This window comes from Camellia sinensis, chromosome 4, assembly GCF_055761805.1.
Source record: "Camellia sinensis isolate YWXY chromosome 4, ASM5576180v1, whole genome shotgun sequence".
NCBI classification, from domain to species: Eukaryota; Viridiplantae; Streptophyta; class Magnoliopsida; order Ericales; family Theaceae; genus Camellia; species Camellia sinensis.
Window position 1 is genome coordinate 153,329,110 of NC_138964.1, and position 27,113 is coordinate 153,356,222.

General features: G+C 31.7%; 3 protein-coding genes across 3 annotated transcripts; 2 read left to right on the plus strand and 1 right to left on the minus strand.

The window, feature by feature from the left end:
* Positions 1-1,952: 1,952 nt before the first annotated feature.
* LOC114295514 (ABC transporter A family member 7) lies at positions 1,953-12,071 on the plus strand. Its single transcript, XM_028239750.2, has 18 exons — positions 1,953-2,435; positions 4,582-4,966; positions 5,059-5,138; positions 5,274-5,424; positions 5,927-6,046; positions 6,134-6,258; positions 7,249-7,407; positions 7,583-7,745; positions 7,828-7,953; positions 8,072-8,155; positions 8,820-9,193; positions 9,702-9,899; positions 10,174-10,283; positions 10,395-10,479; positions 10,811-10,939; positions 11,039-11,144; positions 11,244-11,332; positions 11,535-12,071. The coding sequence occupies exons 1-18, from the start codon at positions 2,358-2,360 to the stop codon at positions 11,832-11,834; spliced, it is 2,862 nt and encodes a 953-aa protein (XP_028095551.2). The 5' UTR covers positions 1,953-2,357; the 3' UTR covers positions 11,835-12,071.
* A 7,338-nt stretch (positions 12,072-19,409) lies between these two features.
* On the plus strand, positions 19,410-24,438 carry LOC114295513 (Galactose mutarotase-like superfamily protein). The gene is made up of 6 exons (XM_028239748.2): positions 19,410-19,790; positions 20,164-20,213; positions 22,161-22,284; positions 22,392-22,490; positions 23,301-23,642; positions 23,984-24,438. The coding sequence occupies exons 1-6, from the start codon at positions 19,607-19,609 to the stop codon at positions 24,259-24,261; spliced, it is 1,077 nt and encodes a 358-aa protein (XP_028095549.2). The 5' UTR covers positions 19,410-19,606; the 3' UTR covers positions 24,262-24,438.
* A 666-nt stretch (positions 24,439-25,104) lies between these two features.
* Positions 25,105-25,836, minus strand: LOC145824141 (uncharacterized). The gene has a single exon (XM_082923742.1). The coding sequence runs from the start codon at positions 25,834-25,836 to the stop codon at positions 25,105-25,107; it is 732 nt and encodes a 243-aa protein (XP_082779868.1).
* Positions 25,837-27,113: the final 1,277 nt, after the last annotated feature.

Sequence of the window (27,113 nt, forward strand, 5' to 3'; positions counted from 1 at the left end):
GTGTGTTCTAGCTATTAGTATATATTAGTGGTGGGGGAAAAATAGATATATTTATAATTGGATAAATTACACTGACCTCCTTTGACGTTTAAAAAAAATACAATAAACTCTATAATTTTGACATAATTATCTTCTTTTTAGTAAAGTTAAATGCATTGAAACTAATACAAATAGTGTAAAAATAAAAAAATAAATAATATCAGATATATATTTTTGTGTAAAAAAGATGACAATGCCAGTTTTTTATTCATATAACTAATAAATTATTGGTGAAAATGAGATTAAATATTATATATGAAATTAAAATTTCAAGAAAGTTTAATGTAATATGTCAAAACTATAGGATTTATTGCATTTTATTTAAACTTCAAAAAAGGCATGTGTAATTTACCTTTTGTAATTTTATATTTAAATTTTTAGATAGTTTAATAATAGAGGAAAATTGGTTAGCAGGTTAGGACGATTTGGGGAAAAAAAATTATTGCAACAATTATTAATTGTGATATTACAGAATTATAATATATTTTTGCAACGGGATAGGCTTGTCTCCGGTCCATTTTATGGATTGAACAGTGTTATTGGGTCGGTGAGGCCTACTACGGGTCTTATTTTAATAATTCAAATCGTTTTTATTTTTATTTTTTGGGTAAAAAAAGTCTTGAAAATATAATTGTTTGTTGAGTTTAATGACTGAATCTTGTTTTTTTTTTTTTTGTTAATTTTACTTAATAAAAATAGATGGATAAATTAAAAATAAATCAAAAGATTAAGAATTAAATTAGCAAAATTAAAAATTAAAAATTAATTTTGTTATAATTGTCAAATCCTCTAATTTATTTTAATTTATTTTATTTTAACTTTTCCCTTAAATTTTAAACTTATCACTTGTTCAAATCAAAAGGTTCAAAATAAACTTAGCCTCCGTTTGGGAAGTGGGTTGACTTTTTGGCTATTTTAGCCTGGGCTATTTTAGCCTGGTTTGAGAAGGGCTTTTTGACTTTTTGACTTTTTTGACTTTTTTTGTGAGAGAGAATTGTAATGATTATGGGTTGAATTTGATGTTTTGTTTTTTGTGACTAAAATAGCCTATTTTATTTTTCGTGGCTATTTTAGCCAAAAAAGCCTGACTTTTTTCTTCCTAAACGGAGCCTTAAGAAATACTTTTTTAAGTTGGGTTGGAGATTTTTCTTCAATGAGTATTACCTTAAAAGCCTAAGAATAGTGTTTTTTTTTTTTTTTTTGGGAGGGGGGTAGGGGTGTGTCTGTGTTGACTATGGTGATACAGATCACTAATTTAGGAGTACTAATGTCATCTAATGAGTTGGCAGTACAAGAAAAATAAATAAATAAACAAACAAAGGCTAAATTATCACATCAAAGTCGGACTCACAATAATGTCACCTTATTAGTGCAGCTTTAAAGCTACTACTTTAGTGGTCCCAAAAATTATTCCTGTATTAAATGTAAACAAATGGGACCTGTTTAGGGCTCTTTTGAAATATATTAAAAAAAAGAGTTTATTGAGTTATTTAAATTACATAATTTCTCTACTTTTTATATGCCTTTTAGTAATAAGTCAAAACAACCTCTAGTTATTGTTTGGCCAAAAAAATTTTAATTGACTTTTTGAAGTTAAAACTTTTTTAATTTGAATCTAAAAAGTTAATTTAGATTGATTTTTTTTTTAAAAAAAAAATAATTATGAATTAAATATAATATTTTATCGTATTAAATTTTAATCTATTTTACCTCTTAATTGCTAATTTTCTCGACCCCACCTCACCCACAGCCAAACGAATTGGACATGACAATTTTGGTACGGCAGAATTTTTAGAACTTTAAAAAGTCCATCCAGACTGGTCCTTATTGGCATGCATAAAACCCCAAAAAATAAAAACAAAAACAATTTAAAATTTTAAAATATAAAACTTGACTTTGAAGCTGCCAAACACGTCTCTGGTTAGATTTACCAGTGCAGAATCCGAATGACACTTCTGAAATTTCGATAACACCGTGATGGCATATCTGAACTTTCAACTTAGCGTGAGTCGACCTCACACCAACCATTCCAATTTCCAAGCGCGTGAAGAGCATTATGGTCATTTAAACAAGGGTAGTTCCGTCATTTAAAAAAATTCTCTCAAAAATGGAAGCCCCATTACAATACATACAATTCAATATACGTATATATGTAGATAGAAATTGGCAAGTGCAGAGAGAGATGGCTCTCAGTTCTGCATAAGAAGTTAGAGAGAGAGAGAAACAAGCACGAGCTCTTCCTTGGCGCGAATTTTAGTTTTAACGGTCGCATTTCCGTGAAGAGAGAGAGAGATATAGAGCTAGCAGTCTGCCTATCAATGGCGGATTTATCACATGGTCGTGCTAGTTTTGGGACTCAAGCCAACGCTTTGCTCAGGAAGAACTTGACTTTCCAGGTCTCTCTCTCTCTCTCTCTCTCTCTCTCTCTCTCTCTCTTGTGATGATGATTAGTTTTTGTTTAGGGTTTTTATGCTAAGAGCGATTTGTTTGTTCTTGGTTCCTGATGACAGTTTACTTTTTTTCGTTCTTACACTTTCCTTTTTTGGGTTCTTTCGCTTGATGATTGATTGTTTCATTAGTGGATTATAGATTGGGATGCATAAAATTTCATTTCTTAGTGCTTGAACTCACAATTTATTGTAGACTTTTGAGTTATCTATACTATCTATATTGCCTATCTATATCTATCTATTTGTAGGTTTTAATAAACAAAAATGTGTGGCAGCTCGAATTTGAGTTTGTCTGAATCACCCGAATTTGTGCACGCCGGACGATCATCCGGACGATTGGTGCAATACTTATCTACCGCGGTTGTCATCTTGTCGATCACGGCTGTCATCTTGTTGCCGGACGACTGCCCGGACGACTGGCAAGCCAAAACTCGGGCTATTCTGGAAAACTCAAATTCGGGCTATGTAGCATTGTTCATAGAGGGTAAATTACACATTTTTTTTGTGTGACAATATTCACTTTGGTCCATATTATTTTAAATTACTACATTTTTAGTTTCAATTTAGTTTTTCTGTTCATTTTTTTGTTAATTTTTACTATGTGTACACATTGAAAGAGTGACAAGTTTTCCAAAAATGTTAATTTTATCCTCCAACTTGAATAGAAAGACCAAATTAAAACCAGAATTAAAATGCGAGGACCAAATTGCTCAATTTGAAACAATAGGGACCAAAGTAAAATTTTGGTCAAATTATAGGGGTTAAAGTTGTAATTTACCCTTAATAAAATATCCATCCATTTTAAATCTAACTTAACTGCCGTGATTGATCTAATCGCTTCACTCAGTTGTGTCCACACCTCTAGCATTATATAAAATGAACAATTCATTTTGATGTGAACAGAATTGAAAGCTGTGTAATGTTTTTTCCAATTCTAAAATTATTCAACAAAATTCGCTTTTTGGCTGGTTGAAGAACTTTTGTTTGTCTTAATTGTAGGGGTAAAATTATAAATTTCACAGTTCAAAATCATCAATTTATGCAAGTGCTGCAGTTATATTACACAGAATGTGTGGCACGAGCACGACTGGTAGCATACATATAGGCATATGCATGCACTTAAGAAATATGTATGTCTTTATGGGTGGATGATGATGTATGCAAAGGATAAGAATTCAGGTTTGGTTGATGAGGGTAGACCCTGTTGAATTGATTACTTTGTATGTGGCACAAATGGATGGGGTTTAATGTTTGATATGTTTTGTTGTTTCTCATTTTGCTCAAAATTTCAAGATGCTCTTACTGAATTTATTCAATGTACATATACGCATGCAAAATCCAAGAACGAATATGAAGATTCTAAGACTAGACTTAGAAAATATGAGGAAGAAGAACTCCGAAAAATATGAGGAAGAAGGAATATATTTCTGTTATATTCAAAACTTCTTATCTTACAAGACCAAATGACACTCCTTATATAGGAGATATTACAAATATCATTATAACCCATTATATGCCACTTACATATTATATATTACCACTATCTACCACTAACATATTATATACATGCCACTATCTACCACCAACACCACTATCACATATTCTATACATGCCACTATCTACCACCAACACCACTATCACATATTCTATACATGCCACTATCTACCACCAATACCACTATCATATTATATACATGCCACTATCTTATTATTAACACAAATTTCCAGCAACTAGTGAATTTTTGAAGCTCAAATATCTAGAATAGGAGGGCTGTAGCCATGTATCACCGTATTTTCATAATGTAATCATGTGTATGTTGCATAATCATTTACCTTGGGAGTAATTTTTCCTTGATTATTGGAGCGGTGGCAGTTTTCCTATATGAGTTCTCTGCAAATTTGGGCTTGATACAAAATTAACATACGTTCAATTGTCAAAGTAATTTTTGCTTTTCTTCTCTAGACAGTGTAACTTAATAATTTTAATTCCTGGCACATGAACTTATGGGTCTTAGAAGTGTTTCTTGTGGATTTTTGTAATGATATCGTTCTCAAAGCTAATTTTCCTTTCTTTTTTTATTTTCTCTTTGCAGAAACGAAATATCAAGGAAAATGTTAGGCTCATCTTATTCCCATTTTTACTCTGCGTGTTGCTTGTTCTTGTGCAAAGTTTAATCAACACGGAACTTGATAAACCCAAAAACAAGTGTGGCTGCGCTTGTAGCAATGGGAAGGATATATGTGACAGCAATGAGAGGGTGTGCGGGATTCAGTACTCAACTTTGTCTCAAGTGGCCACCTGTCCCATTCCTAGTCCTCCAGAGTGGCCTCCCTTGTTTCAAATACCAGGTCCTAAGTATCGTGCAGCAAAAACTGATTTTTCTTCATTTACCGACTTGCCAGCTGAGTCATGCAAGAATACAGGGACCTGCCCTGCAACTATTCTTTATACAGGGAATAATCAATCTTTTGGACAAAGTATACTCTCTCTCTGTCTCTCTCTCTCTCCTTTTTGTTTTATCTTGTTTTTGTGGTACTAAATGCTTTATCTGATCGATAAATCCTGATAGTTTTGGCTGGGAATATGCTCTCAAGTTCTTCCACTTTGAATTCCTCTGACTTATTGAATAGCTTTGCCGATAATATCTTGGTAAGTTGTCCTTCCCCTTTTTATGTTTCTTTTCTTTTTATGTTTCCTTTTTGTTATAACAATATATGTATGTCTTTAGCCTTCTTGCTATTTGTTTTTGTTGCACTATTAATATGAATTTTTGAAACACTTCAGGGATCAGATACAATGACTGATACTACCAATTTACTTGAGCCAGCATTCTTTTCAAATGAACCAGTTTATCATCTCCAACCTCAGTGCTCTGCAAATTCTACTACTTCTGTTTCCATCCAGACTTCTTCTTTTCCAGTGTCTCAGCCTCAGGGTATTATTCATATCAATAAGATCTCCAACTTTATTACGGTCATCAACATATCTGATGATCGCATCTGTTTAACATCACATGGACACTGGACAAATTTAATATTTTACAGTGACAGTGATGCTGCACATTCAGAGAACATAGATCAATGACTCAGTTGACTTACAAATAGTAGGGAAAGCTTCTATTTTGTGGTCCTTACGTTGAGGTTCTATTCATGGGTTGGGCCCTCTAGGAAACACACAAATTAAAGATTGATGTTGAACAAAAAAAAGCACAAAAACCACTATTTGTTGATAGATGAGAACTGCACATACTTGTTTGACATCTAGACTATGTTGAAATTCGCTTGTTTAGTAAAATTTATCTAATTGATGACCCCTAACCCCCCCGTCTCTCTCTCTCTCTCTCTCTCCCTCTGTGGTATAGGTATGTAATATTATTTGAGTAGAATCTTTATATTTTTGTTTATTTACTTTTTCTTTTCTTTCCTTCTTGAATCTAGAGGTTAGATGTGTTCAAGGTCTACATTTGTGGCGCAGTAGTTCTTCTGAAATTAATGATGAACTATATAAAGGTTACCGGAAGGGGAATTCAGAAGAGAAAATTAACGAGATTGTAGCAGGTTGGTCTACTGGATATTCCTGACTTGCATGTTTTATGCTATTAAATGAGTGACCTTACTTATGGATTATTTATTCTTTTTTCGCAGCCTATGATTTCTTAAACTCCAATTTGAATAACTTCAATGTGAGTATATGGTACAATGCTACCTATAAGAATGACACTGGCAATGGTCCTCTTGGATTGATGCGGGTCCCTCGCTCAGTGAATTTGGTAATTATTCTGAACTTCATCGCTTTCCTTATCCATTATGTAATATTTTCGTGGCTCAAAATCTAAGGTTGCGTTTGCTAGAGCTTTCTAACTATGGTTTGAAAGTAGGAGTTGTATTTTGAGTTTGTGAGTTTTGGAATTATGAATTGAGTGTGGAAAATTTGTTTGGTGAAAGAGTTTTGAAAAGAGTTTTGAATTGTGTGGGGAACTTTTGATGTGACATATGATATTTGATACAAAAACTTACAACTCATAACCAAACATACAATTCAAAATTCTATTAAAACACAAAAAAAATTTAAAAATTCGGAAAATATCTTTTTCGAATATATAAAAATTAGGGTTTTGACCGAATTTTCCCGCTTTCGACTGCGTTTTCAAAAGTGAGCGTGGAATTAAGTTTTGAAATTCGTAAACAAACGCTGTGTTCAAATTAAGCTTTGGAACGTTAGTACCAGAGCTGCACCAAACACAGCCTAATTCAATTTATTTTGACCTCCTTGTTTCACTTTCGTTAAATATTGGTTTCTAAGTTGGCTTCATCGATGGAACTCTTGTGCTTGATATGTCTAAAACAAGGAGGAAAACTTTCAGGAGATACTAACATAATGGAAAGTTAGTACTTTAAGACATGTTAATGTAAATTTTAGTGCAATTATCTTGCGGAGTAACAATGTTTTTGTAGAGGAGTTACACCTTCTGTTCCGTTATCCATTCATTGTGATTATGTAGTGACTGTAGTCTTTATCAGATGCATCCTGATTGATAAGTAATCCACGAATTTAGGGCTGCATTACTTCCACTTTTCAGTTTTGGTAGTTTTTTTTAATCTCAAAATAAAGTTCACTTGCTCTCTTCCTGGGTTCATTTTTATTTATTTATTATTATTTTACTGATACGTACTTGAAAACATCAAGTAGCAAAATGTGAAGCAGTGCTGCATTGATTGACAAATAGGAGAATTAACTTTTACAATTCATACATGTACAGGCCTCAAATGCCTACCTCCAGTTTTTGCTCGGGCCTGCTACGGAAATGCTATTTGAGTTTGTCAAAGAAATGCCCAAGCCTGAGACCCAAATCAAGATTGATCTTGCTTCTGTCCTTGGACCACTCTTCTTTACATGGGTCATTCTTCAATTATTCCCTGTGAGTATTTTTTTTCCCCCCTTCTTTTTCACCAACAGTGGTGTTTGTTTGAATTAGAGTATTTGAAGCATGCATGTTGTGTTTTATAGCCAATGAAATGATCACATCTGATATTCCTTGGACCACTCTTCTTATATATGGTAATAACCTTCAATTATTTTCCCTATTTATGCAGGTCATATTGACATCTTTGGTTTATGAGAAGCAACAAAAGCTAAGAATCATGATGAAAATGCATGGGCTTGGCGACGGCCCTTATTGGATGATTACTTATGCTTATTTTCTTGTCATATCTTTGGCCTACATGTTATGTTTTGTGGTATTTGGCTCAGTTATAGGTAATAAGACAAGAAATGAACTACTTTATTTCTTCTGACTTTTTTTAATCAAGTTGCTTTAATACAGTTGATTTTGATGCAGGGTTGAAATTCTTCACACTCAATGACTACAGCATCCAATTTGTGTTTTATTTCATCTACATAAACTTGCAAATTTCATTGGCTTTTCTAGTAGCTTCAATTTTCGCAAATGTGAAGACTGCTGCAGGTTTGGTCTCAACTAATTAATTTTATTTGTTAGAGTGGGCCAAATTATTATTATTATTATTTTTGCTTAAAGATTAGTCTAATAACAAAAGATGACAATTGAAATTTGATGATCACAGTTATCGGGTACATAATGGTTTTCGGATCTGGGCTCTTAGGAGCATTTCTTTTTCAGTTCTTCGTTGAAGATACATCATTCCCAAGTAAGTAGTAGGAATCTAAAAGAAGATTTAGCTATGGCATTTGTTCGCCCAATCTTCTTTCCCTCAATCTAAGCAGATGTCATTTCCTAAAGTAAATATTACAGCTGGATACCCTTGTAGATGGATGCATATATAATTTGTATCAATGAAACATTTTTCCAAAATTTAACGGTATAAAAACGAAATTATTTTGCTACTTCTGTCTAGCGGGAAGAGAAGTGCACATACAAAACAAATTTGGTATTACCAAGGATTTGAAGCCACTTTTGGTTTATGTCTCTGTCGAAACACCCCACCCCATCCCAATGTGGATCATGAAGGGTTTCCATTGAAGCAACAAAATAGCTGTTGCATTTTCATTTTTGAGGGGAAGTGATGCACCAAGTTAGTGATAGCTTGCAGATCGTATCACTCACCTCACCTTAGAGATGTGTCTTATGTTATAGGACACTTATGTTACAGTGGTATTTTTGAGAGTCCAAATGAATTTGGCATACAGGATGATCATGGGTCATACCATTTAAACCTTATTCTAGTTTGCTTGATGACCTTAGTGTCTGTTAGTTGGTACTTCAAATTTTAAAATGTAATTTGTGTTTTTCTCTTGCGCTTGTACCTTTTTACTAACTCTAATCAACATGAAATTTGTCTTTTATTATTGTAGGAGGCTGGATTATTGTTATGGAGTTATATCCTGGCTTTTCTCTATATCGTGGGTTATATGAGTTTTCAACATATGCCATCACGGGAAATTCTATGGGGACTAAAGGGATGCGTTGGGGAGACTTGAGTGATAGCAGTAATGGGATGAAAGCTCTCTTAATAATCATGTTTGTGGAGTGGTTTGTCATTCTTTTTGTTGCATATTACATAGATCAAGTCGTATCATTAGGAAGTGGTGTTGGAAAGAGTCCTTTATTTTTCTTGGAAAAATTTCGGAAGAAGCCTTTGTCATCTGCGTCATTAAGGAAACCTAGTATGGCAAGGCAGGGATCTAAAGTTTTTGTTCAAATGGAGAAACCTGATGTTGCCCAAGAGGTAAGTGTTTCTTGGTTGTGATTTGTATTCTTATCCTTAATATAGGAACAGGTCTTTGAAATGGAGTGATGGTTCTTATATCGTTTGTTGGCAATACTTGTGTAAATTCACACGCTCTCAGTAGGTTTACGTAAAAGAATAACATTTGTAATTTTTTATTTCATGTGTACCTTTTATAGGAGCATCCTTGATTTTACTCACTGGGATGTATACTTTTTTATAAACACTGTTAGGAAAGTGATATGATTACTACAAATGGAAATTTTAGGTGGAGGGGAAGACCTAAACTGACATGAGATGTGGTAGTAAAAAAGATATGAATTCATTTAACTGAGCATATAATCATTGACAGAGCATAATGGCAAAAAAGGATACATGTAGCCGACAACGACTCCACTTGAGTGGGACACAAGGCTTAGTTTAGATTGGTTTGGTTTGTTTTGGTTTGGATGTGTTTCAAGTTTGTTCCTAAATTCCCTATGTTTGTGTTTCTTTTTTACTTTCTTAGAGGGAGAAGGTTGAGCAGTTGCTACTTGAACCGACAAGTCATGCTATCGTGAGCGATAACCTCAAAAAGGTGTATCCAAGAAGGGACGGAAACCCTGAGAAATTCGCAGTGAGAGGGTTGTCACTTGCTTTGCCTCAAGGGGAGTGCTTTGGTATGCTTGGTCCCAATGGTGCAGGCAAAACCTCTTTTATTAATATGGTAAGTAAAACATAGTCTTGAACCTTCAAATGATGCATGCACGACTTCTCAATTTCTTTTCTTCTTTTATTATTTATGGGATCATCAAGTGTTTTTAGAGGTATTTTAATATATGGGTTCTGATTTTGACATTGAGGGAGGTAGTGTCTTGACTAGTCATCCTCTGGCCCCTTTTTTTATACATGCTTATCTTTTTGTTTATATTTTTTTTTCTTGCAATACAGCAAATAGATGGTGTACTTTTGCTAATAAGTTCACATATTTCTGTTGATAGATGATTGGGCTCATGAAGCCCAGCTCTGGTGCAGCGTACGTTCAAGGTCTGGATATACGGACTCAGATGGATGAAATATACACCAGCATGGGTGTATGCCCACAACACGAGTAAGCATAGATATTCTTCAATGTGAAGAAAGCAGTTTCACTGGTCCTTTCCTCCAATTGTGGAAGTCTGAATAATTGTTTTCCATTTTTTTATTTTTTATTTTTAAACAGCTTGCTCTGGGAATCCCTAACAGGAAGGGAGCACTTATATTTTTATGGTAGGCTTAAAAATCTTAAGGGGTCTGCATTATCCCAAGTAAGTTGACGTTGTCTCACTTTGAAATTGTCATGTTAAGTTCTATTTGCACTTGGGAGTAACTAATGCTTGTTGGAGGTACAGTACCGTGCATCACTACTGATGCTGATATGAGCTAGTGTGTTTGACTAAATAAGACTCAAAAGAGATTTAGCTCAGAATCTATATCTATGCTAGTATTATATATAAGATGTATGATGTAGTATAATACAACGTGTAGAATGTCAAAACTATGAAAAGGAGACAATGTTAGTAACGCTTATATTTTCTTGTCATCCCAAACAGGACAAGTTTTGAATTTTTGTGACACTATCATATTCTTTTGCTGCAGGCAGTGGAAGAATCTCTTAAGAGTGTTAACCTATTTTCTGGAGGAGTTGCCGACAAACAAGCTGGGAAATATAGTGGAGGCATGAAGAGGAGGCTTAGTGTTGCCATTTCACTAATTGGGGATCCCAAGGTACGTCTTAAATCTCCTTTCATCTACAATGCTTCTTTGATTTTTTCAAGCACTTAAGTCTTTTGGTGTACTGATAATGTCTAATTCAAATTTGTGAAGGTTGTCTATATGGATGAGCCAAGTACTGGACTAGATCCAGCTTCAAGAAATAGTTTATGGAATGTCGTGAAGCGAGCCAAACAAAATCGAGCAATCATTCTCACCAGTAATCTCTCTCTCTCTCTCTCTCTCTCTGTTATGGATTTTCATAACCTAATTTCCTTCCCTCTAATTTCATTGATATATATTGTGCAAATGCTTTCAGCACATTCAATGGAGGAGGCAGAACACCTTTGTGATCGACTAGGAATTTTTGTGGATGGCAACTTGCAGTGCATTGGAAATCCCAAAGAGGTAATTTCATGTTCATTTGATAATCATTGATGTATTCATGAATGTACTCCCCACCTTCGCTTAATGTGGTACAATGTCTTTCACAATATACGCCACAACATAAAGACATGATAATCATTTTTCAGAATATCGCAAACAATATCTATGATATGGAAAGTTTCAGAGTGGCAAAGGATTAATATTCGTTATTTTGAATGTACAGTTGAAGGGTAGATACGGAGGGTCTTACGTGTTTACGATGACAACGTCGTCAAACCACGAAGAGGAAGTTGAGAACTTGGTACAACAATTGTCTTCAAAAGCTAACAAGATATACCATTTATCTGGAACTCAGAAGTTTGAGATACCAAAACAAGAAGTCAGAATTGCAGATGTTTTCCAAGCAGTTGAGAAGGCCAAGAGCCGGTTCACGGTTTATGCGTGGGGACTGGCCGATACCACATTAGAGGATGTCTTTATCAAGGTTGCACGCGGGGCTCAAGCGTTCAATGTACTCTCATAATTTTGAAATATGATGATGATCAATATCTCTACTCCATATTTTTTTTAAAAAAAATTATTATTATTATTATTTAAAATAGGGAAGTGATCAACTTCTCATGTATGTGGGCAATGTATAGTGTCCATTTTGTGTTAATTTTACTTTTATAGCCAATTTATAAGCTTGTAGACTTTTATTCTTTGATGTCATTTATTATCAATGACTACTTGAATCTCATTGAAAAATATTTGTTTTAAAGGGCTCCCCATTAGTTGTCTCTATTACCAAAATAGATAAGCAGTATTGATTACTATCTTAAAACACTGAGGCTCGAACTATCAAAACGGAACTCGTGGTGGGTTCTCACGGGTCGAATAGTACTGTTCAGTCCAATCAACGTGATTTTTGACAAGCATATAGTACTTAATGAGTTTTACACATTGGACAGTTCGGATTATCAAAACGGGAGCCATGGTGGCTCCTATGGGCCGAATAACACTGTCTAGTTCGATCTCGGACCGGAGGCAAGTTACTCCATTTGTGTTTTTCTGTTTGGCAACAAAGAAAATTCGCGAGTTGTGAAAGCCATGCTCTCCAGCATGGTTGGTCTTTATTTACAACTGAAAGATCCTGCGACGGGCCTTGAAGGGTGCCAAATAGTTTGTTATATTGATTGTTGACTGTACGGCTATCCAAAAGAAGGGAGGTGACACTTCATTATAAACATGTGAAAAAGATTATGATATGTTCATACTTTATTATTGACCCAAAAGAAGCTTCTTTCTTCAATGAAACCCAAATTCTAGGAACCTGCTTTATATATATATATATATATATATCTGTATTTATCTATGCTATGGTATATAAGGTTGGACTTTGTGGATTTCTTACAGTTTTTTTATTTATAGTAAAAAAATCATATATAAAAGTGTAAAAAACTCAAAATTAAGACAAGTGTAAAATGAGTAAGGACACATATTATAATATTAATTTATTATTATTTTTATGTATTTGAATTATACACATTGCGTGGTTCAGCCGTTAGTATATATTAGTGGTGGAGGCAAAAGAGATATATTTATAATTGGATAAATTACACTAACCTCCTTTGACGTTTAAAAAAAATACTATAAACCCTATAATTTTGACATAATTACATTCTTTTTAATTTAAATGGATCGAAACTAATACAAATAGTGTAGAAATACAAAAATAAACAATATCATATATATATTTTCATGTAAAAAAGATGACAACGCTAGTTTTTTATTCATATAATTAAAAAATTATTGGTGAAAATGGGATTAAGTATTATATATGAAATTAAAATTTCAAGAGAGCTTCATAAATTGTCAAAACTTTGAGATTTACTGTATTTTATTCAAATTTCAAAAAAACGTGTGTAATTTACCTTTTAGGAAAATTGATTAGCAGCGTAGGATGATTGGGGAAAATTTTTTTATTGCAACAATTATTAATTGTGATATTATAGAATTATAAGATATTTTTGCAAAAATAAAAAGGGAAATTCTACTTACACCACCAATTTCACTTCTTATACCCTTAAAATTCAATTATTTTTTATTTTTATAATTTCTATAATTATTTTATTACCCTCATTCCTAACCACCGTTGCAGGCCCTTGCCACCATAGCCGCTACTCACCTCCAACCACCTTCTTCTTCTTCTTCTGCCCCCAAACCTAAACCTGATTTCAATCGTCTTTGCTATGAAAATTACAATTCAGTGGTATCTTCAATTATTAAAATTTGTTAAGTTTATCACTTATCTAAAATTGATGATAAAGTTACTTCAATTATTAAAAAATTTTAAGTTTATCACTTATCTAAAATTGATGATAAAGTTTGAAACTTCAATTATTAAAATTTGTTAAGTTTATCACTTATCTAATTTTTTTTTCAAACTTGCACTCAGACTTTCAAGGCTTGTCACTGTGACTATCATCGTATGTGTGTGGTAGTCATTAAATGAATTTAAATTTTTTTTCAGAAAAAAAAAAAAATTGTAGCTTAGTGAGAAAAGTTAAGTTCACAAAAATGAGTTACAGAATCAATTACAAATAAGATCTAAGGCTTACTTGTGTGGGACTCACTTTTTATGTCTTGTTTGTGATTAATTTTCTAAACTAATTTTGTTATTGTAGCACAACTTGTGGCTAAATTTTTGATACTCCTGTATTTTAAATTTTTTATATAATTTAACGGTTATAATGGTTTTAAATAAAATAATAGAAGAATTTGATAAGAGAGGATTATTTGCAGAGTATTTGTCACAAGAACTGATATTGGTATAATTTTTTACATTTATTAATAATTAAAAAATAAAAACTAAAAGCAAGTATTTGTTCTTGTTTTTTTAGTGAATGTTTGGATTTGGCTTTTTTAACGACTTTTTTGTTAGTTTTTTTTTTTCCATCTTAGTAAACATTTAAAAAAAAATTCAAAAAGTTTTGGACTTATAGGTTCTATTTAGCTAGACAAATTAGAAAAATTAAAAATTTTAAAAAAAAAATCCAATAAAAAAATAGAAAGTAGTTGACTTTTTTGGCTTTTAAATATTTTTTTTAACCTTTTAAATTCTTTTACACTAAATGGACCAAAAAAATAATTTTTTTTATACTAATTAAAAAAATCATTAAAAATAAAAAAAAATAAAATAAAAAGATTTTTCTAACTGGATGCCAAATGATCCCTTAATATTCAAGTTTTTTTTTTTTTTTTTTGTTCAAAAACTATACCAAAACAAATATAACGATGCAGATTTAAAATAAAATAAAATTTTTTATAAACACCTTACTGATAGCATCCGCATCAGGTTCTTTACAATGGCTTTAAAGCTATTGTAGAGAGTAAAAACTGTAAACATGTGCTCCATCAGACTCTCTATAGCAACCATTCATTTTTGACTTTGCTATAGTGCCCCGTTTGATTAAGTCAGACATTGTTCATAAGTTAATCTATTTTTTATTATATTTTTTGGAGCAAAACTGGGCTAAAAAGCCATGATCGGTCGTCCACCCGGATGTTTTCCCTGATGTCCCGTGAGTGCCCTGTAATAAAAGAACGAAAATACTCAAATTTGGCCTAATTGGTCGACCGCCCAAGTTGTCCGACTGGTTGACTGCCCCTCAGTGGGTTTGGCCCTCCTGTGTTGTTGCTCCTAGGAGTGCAACTTAAGCGGGTTCAACCTGAGCAACCCGAACTCAGCCCAAATCTTTTTAAAACTTGGACAAGATATTTTCAAATTTGGTACGGGCTTGGGCAAAAATTCAGAAGCTTGAATTAAATTTGGGCAGGCTTGGGCAAAGATGTCGAACAACCCAAGGCTCGAATTATACATGTATAGATATATAAAAATATTAAAATATTAAATATATATAAATTATTAGTTATTACATGATATTAAAGTAATTTAGATTATTAAATCATATTGGATATATATTATATATACAAATAACATAAAATCATACTCTTCTTTTTTATTTATTTTCGCTCATAAATTGTAAGAACTACTATAACGGTATCTCTTTTACATTATATAAATTATTTGTTTTGATGGTATTAATGATTTTCTATATAAAAAAAATGTAAATAGAGTTAAATTTTAATAATTTAATAAAGAAAAAAAATCATTTACAATTCGGGTAAATCGGGCAATTCGGGTTTAACTCGGGTCGAACTTGGACAAACAACCTTGGCTTACAATTCGGGCTTGGGCGGGCCTGGGTAAGTCTTAGCACAACTTGGGCTGGGTTGGGCTTCGACAACCTCTCAACCCGACCGAACCCGCTCGAGTTGCACCCCTAGTTGCTGCTCTGGTATCGATCTGTTGCTGTTTTGAGCCTTATTTTATATTCCCTCCATCCCAAAATATTAGTTCCTCTTCAAAAATCAAGTACAAAAATAATATAAAATTTTCTATTCTGCCATTTTTTTAAATTCATAAACAATATAAAAAGTATAATTATGACATTGATATTTTTCAAAAAATGTACTATCAAAGGATAATTTTGGAAAATCAATTTTTTTTTAAAGTATAATAATTGTACTATAGAAAAAAGTTAGATTTCTCAAAATGGACCATTATTTTGGGACGGAGGAGGGAGTACTTGTTTTAACATCATTTTGCACTCCAAAGAATAAAAAATAATATTTTAATGAAATATAATTTTAGAATAGAAAGTTTGATGAAGTGTGTACATAAAAAAGAGACTAGCTAAAATAGAAAAGTACATTTTGAGTTATAATTTGACTCAAAATTTGCTGAGCCCGACGTGGATGTTCTAAGAGTTATTTTAAAAAGTTGATTAAAAGCTGATTTTTCGATCGTTTTAAATTTTTTTTGAAAAAACTTACAAAAATAAAAAAAAAATAATACAACTTAAAATAGATAGTGTGTGTTTACTTAAAAAACGTATAAAAGTTAAAAAAATATTCAAAGGTATAAAAGTATAAAAGTTAAAAAAACGTACAAAAGTTAAAAAATATATAACTTAAAGGGGATTTTTTTTTAAGGTCCCTAATAATAACAATTTAGAGGCTAAAGGACACACAAAAAGATAGTGATGCCTCACGTCCCTGAAGCAACTTGGCGCGCGTTTTTAATTATTTTGTGGACCAAAATACCCTCGCCAAAATCAACACAGAACCAAACTCATTCCGACGTCTCAGTTACATTCCAAACATCCAGCATCTTCACGAACAGAAGACCAGCAGAATTAGGGTTTCAACATCATCTGCACCATCGACATTACAGCTTCGTTATCCTCTCCAAAGATCATTCCCATTCCTTCCTCACAAATTTCTCTGACCTACGTTAAAGCTTCGTTTTCACGGCTTATCATCATCTCAGTCCATCTTCGTCACGTCGCATCTTCATCGCGGACCATATCAGCTCATCATTCAAGTTTCATCCTAACTCTGGTCAGTTTTTCTACAATACAACTAGATTTTCTCTGGAAACACAGTTAATAGCATTTTATAATAACCTTTCATAAATTAGGGTTTCAATTTCGTAATAAAAAGCTACCTGCATTTGAAAAAATTTATTTCTGTGTATTTTGAACATATTCTTCAACATGTTTGTTTGATTTTATCTGTAAATTTCTCTGGCATTTGAATTTCTCTGATTTTTGATTAATGTAATTTTGTTCTTTCAATTTTCTCTGCTTTGTAAATTTCTCTGGAATATGTATCCTTCTCTGCAATGTCAATTACACTCTTGCCTCTGTCTTAAGTTTCTCTGGTATTTATAATTTTCTCTGCCATATGTACTATGAGAAAAAGTTATTTCTCTGAATTTTGATCTTATTCTTGAATATGTTTCTGTCATTTTGTATCTGAATTTCTCTGCTTTGTAAATTTCTCTGGAATATGTATCCTTCTCTGCAATGTCAATTACACTCTTGCCTCTGTCTTAAGTTTCTCTGGTATTTATAATTTTCTCTGGAATGAATGTTTCTTCTTGGAATTTTCTCTGCCATATGTACTATGAGAAAAAGTTATTTCTCTGAATTTTGATCTTATTCTTGAATATGTTTCTGTCATTTTGTATCTGAATTTCTCTGCTTTGTAAATTTCTCTGGAATATGTATCCTTCTCTGCAATGTCAATTACACTCTTGCCTCTGTCTTAAGTTTCTCTGGTATTTACAATTTTCTCTGACCACATCGCACCACTTTCCTCCCTTGTGTCTTTGTCATTTTAAATTTTCTCTGGAATTTTAATATTGTGGACTGGAATGAATGTTTCTTCTTGGAATTTTCTCTGCCATATGTACTTTGAGAAAAAGTTATTTCTCTGAATTTTAATCTTATTCTTGAATATGTTTTGTCATTTTGTCTCTGAATATCTCTGCTTTGTAAATTTCTCTGGAATATGTATCCTTCTCTGCAATGTCAATTACACTCTTGCCCCTGTCTAAGTTTCTCTGGTATTTATAATTTTCTCTGACCACATCGCACCACTTTCCTCCATTGAGTGTCTCTATCATGGTTAATTTTCTCTGCTTGTGTATGTAAATTTTTCTTGCATTTTAATATTATGAATTGAAATTTTCTCTGGAATGGAAATTTCCTCAAGAATGTGTAATTTTTTCCAGAATGTGCATTTTTCTCTGGTATGTTTATTTTGTTCAATTCTTGATTTCAATAGGGTATACTTCTCAGTGCCATGTTTACATTACTTTGTTTATTTTATCTTTGCTAATTGTGGAATGCAAATTTTCTTTCACTTGCCATGTTTACTTTTTTCTATCATTCATTTTCTCTGGTATGTTTACTTCTATCTGTAATTTAAACAATTATTGAAAATTTCTCTCCCATGTAACAAACTTACAATTTTCTCTGAACTACAAATACAAGTATAGAGAAATTTATGAACTTACATTCACTTTCTCGTATTCTATCGCCATTACAAACTTCTAATAATATGTCCATATGCACTTATAATTTCCTCTGGACTACACAAACAATAGTGCAGAAAATGAAATTTCTCTGGTTTGAAAAAACATAGAACACAACTATAATTCATCAGCATGTTGATAAAAAACAGAGCACCAAAAATGAACTCTAAACATCAAAATCACCTACACTGTCAACACTATCTGCAATTGATCAAAAAAACAAAGAATGAAAAATTAATTCCAAAAATAAAAATCAACTCTATCAAGCTGGCCTCTCTCTAAACAAAAATAAAAAATACATTTGGAATCTAAATCGAAAACAAACCTAATTCAACTCAACTCAAAAACCTACGCGATCAACACACTGTCAACACTCTTTCAAATTGATTAAAAAACAAATAATAAAAAATTAATTCCAAAAATAAAAATCAACTCTATCAAGCTGGCCTCTCTCTACACAAAAATTCAAAACAAATATCAAAATGCATGTCCTATCTCCATCGAAAACAAACCTGAATCAACTCCACTGAAAATCTACGCGATCAATACACTATCACACCACTGAAATCTCCGACGAAATCTCCAACAAAATCTACACGGTCGTAGCAATCTTTCTTGTCAACTCCATTGAAATCTCCGAAGAAATCTCCACCATAAAATCTACACTGAAATCTCCGACGAAAACTCCGACAAAATCTCCCCTTCAAATTCGGTTTCCAAAATGTATCAGTTAACTCAACCATATAATATTCAAACAAATTTATGTTATAAAGGAAGGGTAATTTAGGTACTTTATAACCTAAAATAAATTTGAGGGACCTTAGCCATCAAAACATATTATAAAGGACCTCTCCTCATATCAAAAGTAGAGGAGGGACCTTAGGCCAATTTTCCCTAACTTAAAAAACGTATAAAAGTTAAAAAAATATTCAAAGGTATAAAAGTATAAAAGTTAAAAAACGTATAAAAGTTAAAAAATATATAACTTAAAAAACGTATAAAAGTTAAAAAATCTTCAAACGCTAGTGTGTGTTTACTTCTTCTTCAATTAAAAAACAAAAAAAAAACTCTCCCTATCAAAAAAGAAATAGTAAAAGTTCCTAATATATATCTGAAAAATATTAAAATTTTCAAATATTTTATGAAAATTTTACTAAACACTCGTGTGAGCGTGGGTGTCACGTGAACGTGGATTCTGTCAAAATTTTGGTGAAATATTTTGTATCCTTATATAGCTCCTTTCTCTAGCTGTCATTCTTATCCTCATATGATTTTACCAGATTAGCAACAACCCATCTCTCTCCCTTTCTCTATATATATGAATACATAAACCCATAAATAAATTTAAAAAATACAAATCTAGATTATCAATGGCCAAAACATCTGTATTGTGTTGCTATCTTTTGTTGGGTTTGTTGTTTGGTTATGTGAGTAGTAGCAGTAATGGGGGAGAGGAAGAGGTCAGAGTGTATGAACTGAAGAGAGGAGATTTCTCTGTCAAGCTCACCAACTGGGGTGCTACTGTTCTCTCTGTTCTTCTCCCTGATAAAAATGGTTTTCCCCTCTCTCTCTCTCTCTCTTTGTGATCAAATGGGTATTTGATTTCTATGTTGATCGATGTGCTATTTTTTTTAAAAGAATAAATTTATAAACATAAATCAATACTTTCCATTCTATTCTGTGTTTGATTTTTATTGGTAGGAGAACAATTTTAATTTTCTTTTTCTTCTTGGGTTTGATCTCTGTTTGATTCAATAGATAATTTTTTTTAAAAAAGTAAGATCTACTAATAAATTTTATAAAATCTAATTTTTTTAAGTGTATTATGTGTTTGTTAGAGAACTGTTTTCTTTTTCTTGACGGGTGTGATCTCTTTGATGTTGCTATCTTAATTGTTTGTTTGGTTTTTTTTTTCGTCTTATTTCAGGGAAATTAGATGATGTTGTTCTTGGGTATGAAACCGTTGAAGAGTATAAGGTTTGTTCTTGGTATATAAAACCTGAGAGCTCTTAAAGCTAATTGTTTTTGTACAATTCAAATCAAGATCTCTTGATTTTGGTCTATAAATGATTCATACTATTCGGCTTAGTCACACTTTCGATTATTAAAATATGCATTTTATATATCATAGTTGTATTAAAGTTTTTTTTTTTTCTCGTTAAAATGGTCTTGTCATTAGTATTTTTTGAAAAAAAAAAAAAAACACTCAATAAATTGACAAAATTAAAATCTTGATTAAACCTTATTTTTTAGGACGGATTACTCTAACCGTCCTTATAGTTTGGATATTGTGTTATTTTAATTCTTGACTTTTTAATTATCACATATTTGACTCTGAATTTTAAATCTTATTTTAAATAAAGACGATTGAAGATTGCTCAATTTCACAATTGAAGATTGCTCAATTTTAAGGAAAAAGTCATCATTTTGATAAAATATAAACTAATTTAGTTAAAATAAATGTCAAAAAAATATTTTTAAATTTTAAAAAATTAATTTAGTAAAAATAAATGTCAAAAAAATATTTTTGAATTTTAAAAAATTATTTCTACCTACTAAAGATAAAATTATGTAAAATTGATAAATTTTTTAGACATTTAATTAATTATTTTTTTTACCAAATTAATTTTTATTATAGGTTTAGATGATGATGATGATGTAACGAGGAGTTGTTTTTATTTTCATTAAATTAGTTTTTATTTTTTCAAAAGTCAAATATGGAAACAATTTTGATATCATTATTAAATAAATCCATTAAATCAAAAAATTCAAAACTAAAAATATTTTATATATTAAATATGTCGGTTACACATTAAAAGTCCGATAATTACCCAATCATCATCCAAACAAATAATAAAAATTAATTTGGTAAAATAAATAAATAAATAAATGACTAAAAGATTTTTTAATTTTACATAATTTTGGACTTGTTTGGTTTGTATTTGAGAAACATTTTTTGAGATAAAAAGTACAAAAATTTGTTTGGTTTGATTTTTTTTCAAAAGATGTTTTGAAAAATTATTTTGAGAGAGAGTTTTGAAAAAAGTGATTGATTTGATGTGTATGAGAGAGAGATTTGTTTGGAAAACTTGTAAACCAAACAAGTTTTGGAAAATTTTTTTAGAAATTTTTTTTTAATTTGATTATTTTTGAAAATTTATTTGTAGAGAATTTTTCTCAAAATTTTTTAAGAAACACAAACCAAACAAGGCCTTTATCTTTGGTAGATAGATATTATTTTTAAAAATTCAAAAATATTTTTTTGACATTTATTTTTGTCAAATTAATTTGTATTTTATCAAAATTGAGCAATGATATATTTGGAAAAAAATTCAAAATTCAAGGTTAAATTTTTCACAATTGAAAAGTCAGGAACAAAAGTGAGGTTAGTGTAATTGACTCTAATTTTTTTTATTGATGTGCAATTTTTATTCAAAAAATATGCCTAATTTTTAAGATCGGTCAGGGAGATAAAATTGACACACGAGATTATTTTAGTAATTTTTTAACTTTTTACTAAAAGATATACAGAAAAATAGAGAGAGTGACAACTTATAGTGGCTTTTTGATTTTTGGCTAAAATTGAAAGTTGCCAAATGAGAATCAATCCAAATCTCTAAAAATTAAGTTGTGTAGTATAATATAAAATGAGTAATTAATTTCCTTTCTTGTTTCATATTTTACACATTATATTAATCAATTAAAAACGTATCAGTCGACACTGTCATTCCTATTGGTGATATTGTCATATTTATTTGACAGTACCAGTCGATATATTGGTTGGATATCAATAAGAAGTCTAAAATTTCTGTATGTATTGGTCGAAATTTAAAACCCAGTCCCAAAAAACAAAACAGAAAAAAAAAGAAACCTATATGTTGGTAGCCATTTTTCGTTTCTAATTAAATTGTGTTAGGTATGTAGAATGATTCAACCTACTTTGGTGCCATTGTTGGGCGAGTTGCTAACAGAATTGGAGGGGCACAGTTTACTCTGAATGGCATTCATTATAAACTACCTGCTAATGATGGAAAGAACACGCTCCATGGTATATATATGTTCTACTTTCTTTTCTTCCAAACAGTTCTAGGTTACTTTTCAAAATCTAACTGATTTGTTTAGTAAACTCATAATGTATGTTGACCTTGGTAACAGGAGGTCCCAAAGGGTTTAGTAATGTTATATGGACAGTGAAAAGTTACAAACAAGACAGCCACATTACATTCACTTATGACAGCTTTGATGGTGAAGAAGGTATTCATGAATTTTGGAACGTGGTTATATGTACTTTTGATTTCCAAAATATGCAACTTTTGTGTCTTTTTGATCCCCAACTGTTCTTTCTTTATTTAGTTCCTAAACCTCATGTTGGCCAAAATTAATGATGAAATTAAGGGTGTTTTGGTCATTTTGGTGGTTTGGGAATCAAATAAAAACATTTCATAATCAAATTAAAACTTCTGTCTCCAAAACCATCTGTCTACCTTGCACTTTCCACCATTGGATGATGTGTCCAGATTTATGCGTCTCAGATTCCCACATGACCCAATAGTTAAGAATGTATGCTGGGCAAAAGGTTAAGGATCCTTTGTCTTTCCTGTTTCAAAACATGTACAATCATTGGATGTGTCTTAAGATTTTCGCGCCTTGATAATCTCACATGATTTAATAGTTATAGATATTTGGGAACACAAAAAACCAAACATTTGGGGACAGAATATCCTAGGCCAGAGCAAAGGGATTTAGAGATTGAAGATATCCTTGGCCAACACCAATGGCATCCTATAGAACAATGCCAAAAGTACCTAAAATTTAAATTAATATGCAAATTTTAGGTACCTGTAAAAGTGTATTTTAACACTCCTTGATTTAATTTGAATTCTAAATCATATTGTTGACTTGAACTACTACCATCTACTTGCTTGAACCACTCTACAATGCAAGCAATTATATAACATGATCCAGAAACTGGTGCTTTACACTGCTTCAGGCTGTGAAATTTTTTTTTTTTGTTTTTTTTTTGGGGTGCAAAATCTAACTTCACCTTGCTCATAAATTCCACAGGGTTTCCTGGCAATCTTGATGTGTCTGTGACCTACATGATCATCCAAACAAACAAGTTGGCTATAAAAATGGAAGCCAAGGCTCTAAACAAGGCCACACCAGTAAATCTAGCCACCCACACTTACTGGAACCTCGGTGGGCACAACAGCAGCAACATCCTCTCTCACACCCTCCAACTCTTGGGCTCAAAGATCACTCCGGTGGACAGCCAACTTATCCCCACTGGGCAAATTGTCCCCGTGGAAGGCACTCCATTCGACTTCCTCAAACCCCGTGCTATCGGGAGCAAGATCAGTGAGCTGCCATCCGGCTATGACATGAACTACGTGCTTGATAGTGACGGTAATGTTAACAAAATATTACTGCCTCTGTCCTGAATTGTTTCATTTTCATTATTTTGAATATATCCTATGTTTTACTTTATTTATTTTCAATGATTTTGAAAACTTTATCTAAAAGACTAATTGAGATCGTTTAATAAATTTTTTGCATTACGAAAATACATTATTTATTGACACTATTAGAGAGCACCGATGCCAAACATACAATTTTTTTTTTTTTTTTTTTTTTTTTTAAAGACCCGTCTCATTGGATTATCCTAATTTATTTATTTATTTATTTATAAAAAAAGTTCGCATAAATCCAATAACTGATATATATATGTATTAAAAATATTCTGACAGGTGACAACAAACATTTCAAGAAGGTCGCTGTGGTGCAAGATAACAAATCGGGGAGGAAGATGGAGCTGTGGAGTAATCAGCCCGGAGTCCAGTTTTATACAAGCAATTTGTTAGACAATGTGAGGGGAAAAGGCGGGTTTGTTTATTCGGCCCATGATGCAATGTGTTTGGAGACTCAGGGCTTTCCTGACTCTGTTAATCACCCAAATTTTCCATCACAGATTGTGAATCCAGGAGAGAATTATAAGCATATTTTGGTTTATAGATTTACAACCTAGAAGAGCAAAGTAGTAGCAGTTGCTTAAAATCACTAGCTTTGTTTTCTTTTTTTTTTTTAAGGGAATAATTTTGTTCAGATTTTGTTTTTGTTTTTGTTTTGTCTATTGAATGAAATAATAAGCTGTGTTTGATGAGGTTGAATTTTGATTTAAAAAGTTGATCAATATTGATGACAATGAACTTGCAATTTTTTTTTTTTTTTCAAATGACATGAAATTTTAGATTTAATTTGCTGATTCAGATCTTAAAATATCTGACAAATTGTGATTTACCAAATAAGGGAAAGGTATTTTTTTTTGTAAGTGGATTTGGTATGGATTTGATTCATAATATATGGTTTATTTTTAGATTAAAAATCAGCACATTTTTGTTTTTTTTGTAAACTTTTAATTGTTTAAGTTGCAACTAAAATTAGAGAAAATATTTGGAAAAATTCACTAGAGATATAAAAAAACAGAGCACATTTTTGTTTTACTTCTAGTAAATTTTTTTTTTTCTTCAAATTTCTTTACATAAAAAAATTTGATTAAAATATGAAATTTCACTAAATTCAAAAAACAAAAAATTAAGAATTCAAAAAACAGTTTTTGAATATCATGCTAGGCAATTGAGATTCACCTTGAGCAACAAGTAATCATACTTCATTAATATTCACCAAATCCAGGCGAAGTTCTAGGTTAACTGACATCATATCTCCAAATGCACGCAGGTATGAAAATTAGTACATCTAAAAATATAAAAAAAAAAATCACAAAAATCAAAAACCAGATTCTAGTGATTACAAAGCTAGTCCCTTAGCGTATATAATCCTAAAAAATACAAAGCAATTCAACTCCAAAAACTCAAATAGGCATTTCGAAGCGACACAGCGGGCACAAGTGACTAGCGCCGAGCCACCTGACAATACAATCCCCATGGTAGACATGGCCACAAGGCATGCGCTTCGCTTCGAACCCAGCCAAAATCTCCTCTTGACATACCACACAACTCTTTCCAAAACCCGAACCACCTTCAACTCTCACCGTCTCTAATGCCTTCACCGATGCTTTACTAGCACCCACTTGCCTCGACTCCATCTCCATAGACTCTCTCAAAACACCATCATCTTCATCATCATCATCATCGTCACCGTCATCGTTCTGATCTACATAGTCTTCGATGTTGATCAAGACTATCATAGGCAAAACCCTAATTCCCTTATTGTGATCCCCGCGAGACATGGAATGAGCACAATCACTTATACGATGTACCATGTAGGGTTGGATGTGTATCGGGATTTGCAACTCAGAGAGCATGGTAGATATGACGGACCACGATGTATTGTTATCTATCAATTGGTCATATGGAACGAAAAATGGCTTCTCGTGCTCGACGATTTCTAGGGTATTGATGAGAAAAACACCATCTTCTTGTTCATCATCTTCTAAATCATGGGTTGAAAACTCGGCGAAAATCTTGATGTAGAAGTAAGAGCGGTTATCGGAAGGAAGCACGAGGTTGCATGGAATGATAGAGTTATCGGCTTGCCATGCATCGCAAGAATGATCGATCGGTGAGTAACATTCGAAAGACATGTTGTGCAGAGAAGAGAAGAGAAGAGAAGAGAGAAAGTGATATGGTGATAATGGAGATTGATTATAGAAGGTTTTTGATGATGAGATTACTTATATTTATACGTATTTGTATGTGGATTGGCGTGCAAGGAAAGGAGAAGGGGAATGAGTTTGGATTTAGAATGAAGTTGTGTTTAATCCAGTTTAGGAAAGGAAAAAGGTTGACTTGGCCCATGGGTGGAGCTATCCATAAAGTAGTGGGTTGTGAACCCACTAAGCTCTGATTTTATTTATTTTATTTTAAATTATGTACTATAATATAATTTTTTTGAAAGGTTTTTATAAATTGACATAATTAAAATTGTTCAAAAAATCAGATTTATTAATAAAAAAATGTTTTAAAAATAATTTATTCTATATTTATCATATTTTTATACTATTTTTTGTTTAGCATGTATAACTATTAATGGTTAAATATGAATAAGATTTATATGGATATCACATGGTAAATAAAACCTGATGTAAAAATATGATGAGTGTAGTTTATCGACATAATAAATATCATGATATCATTTTTTTTGAACAATGGTATAAAAAAAATTCATATATAATTTATGTGTAAAATGATGTAATTTAATGTGAACCTTTCACTTTACAAAAAAAAAAAAAAAAAAAGCATTCATGAAGGTGCTTTTTATTTATATCATCATTTTTGTGAATTTTTTTTGGGTATAAATTTTAGAAAAAATTAGTGAAATATCCCTCTCCAACTTTGTGTAGTGGGATCTAAGATGTGTTTTTTTTATTAGCTAAAGTCTCTCAACATTTTCACAGAGAAAATTCAACTTAGTGAAATTTTGCCCGATTCAGAGAACTTTCAAAATTTCTCTAGCATAATCATAAAGAAATTTCAAATTTCTCTGTAAAATTAGAGATATTTCTCTGTGAAAATTAAAATTTCTTTGAGTTGTAGTGAAATTTCTGTAAGTCGGGGTAATATTTTTTTGAGTCAAATTTTCTCTGTAGAAATATTAAGGGACCTTAACTGTTATGAAAATATTGTATGTCATTTACCTTATAAAGTCTTAATATCAGAGATCTTAAAAAAAAAATTTAAAATTTTATATATAAATAGAGTTTATAAAAAAAAAAAAAAAAGAAAGAAAGAAAGAAAGAAACATACACTTATCTTAAAGCACCATTTTTTTTTTAATTAATTAATTTTTTTTAGTAGGAAAACAGATTTCTTTTAAAGTACGAAATTCTTAATTACTTACAAAGATATTTTTTGGATAAAT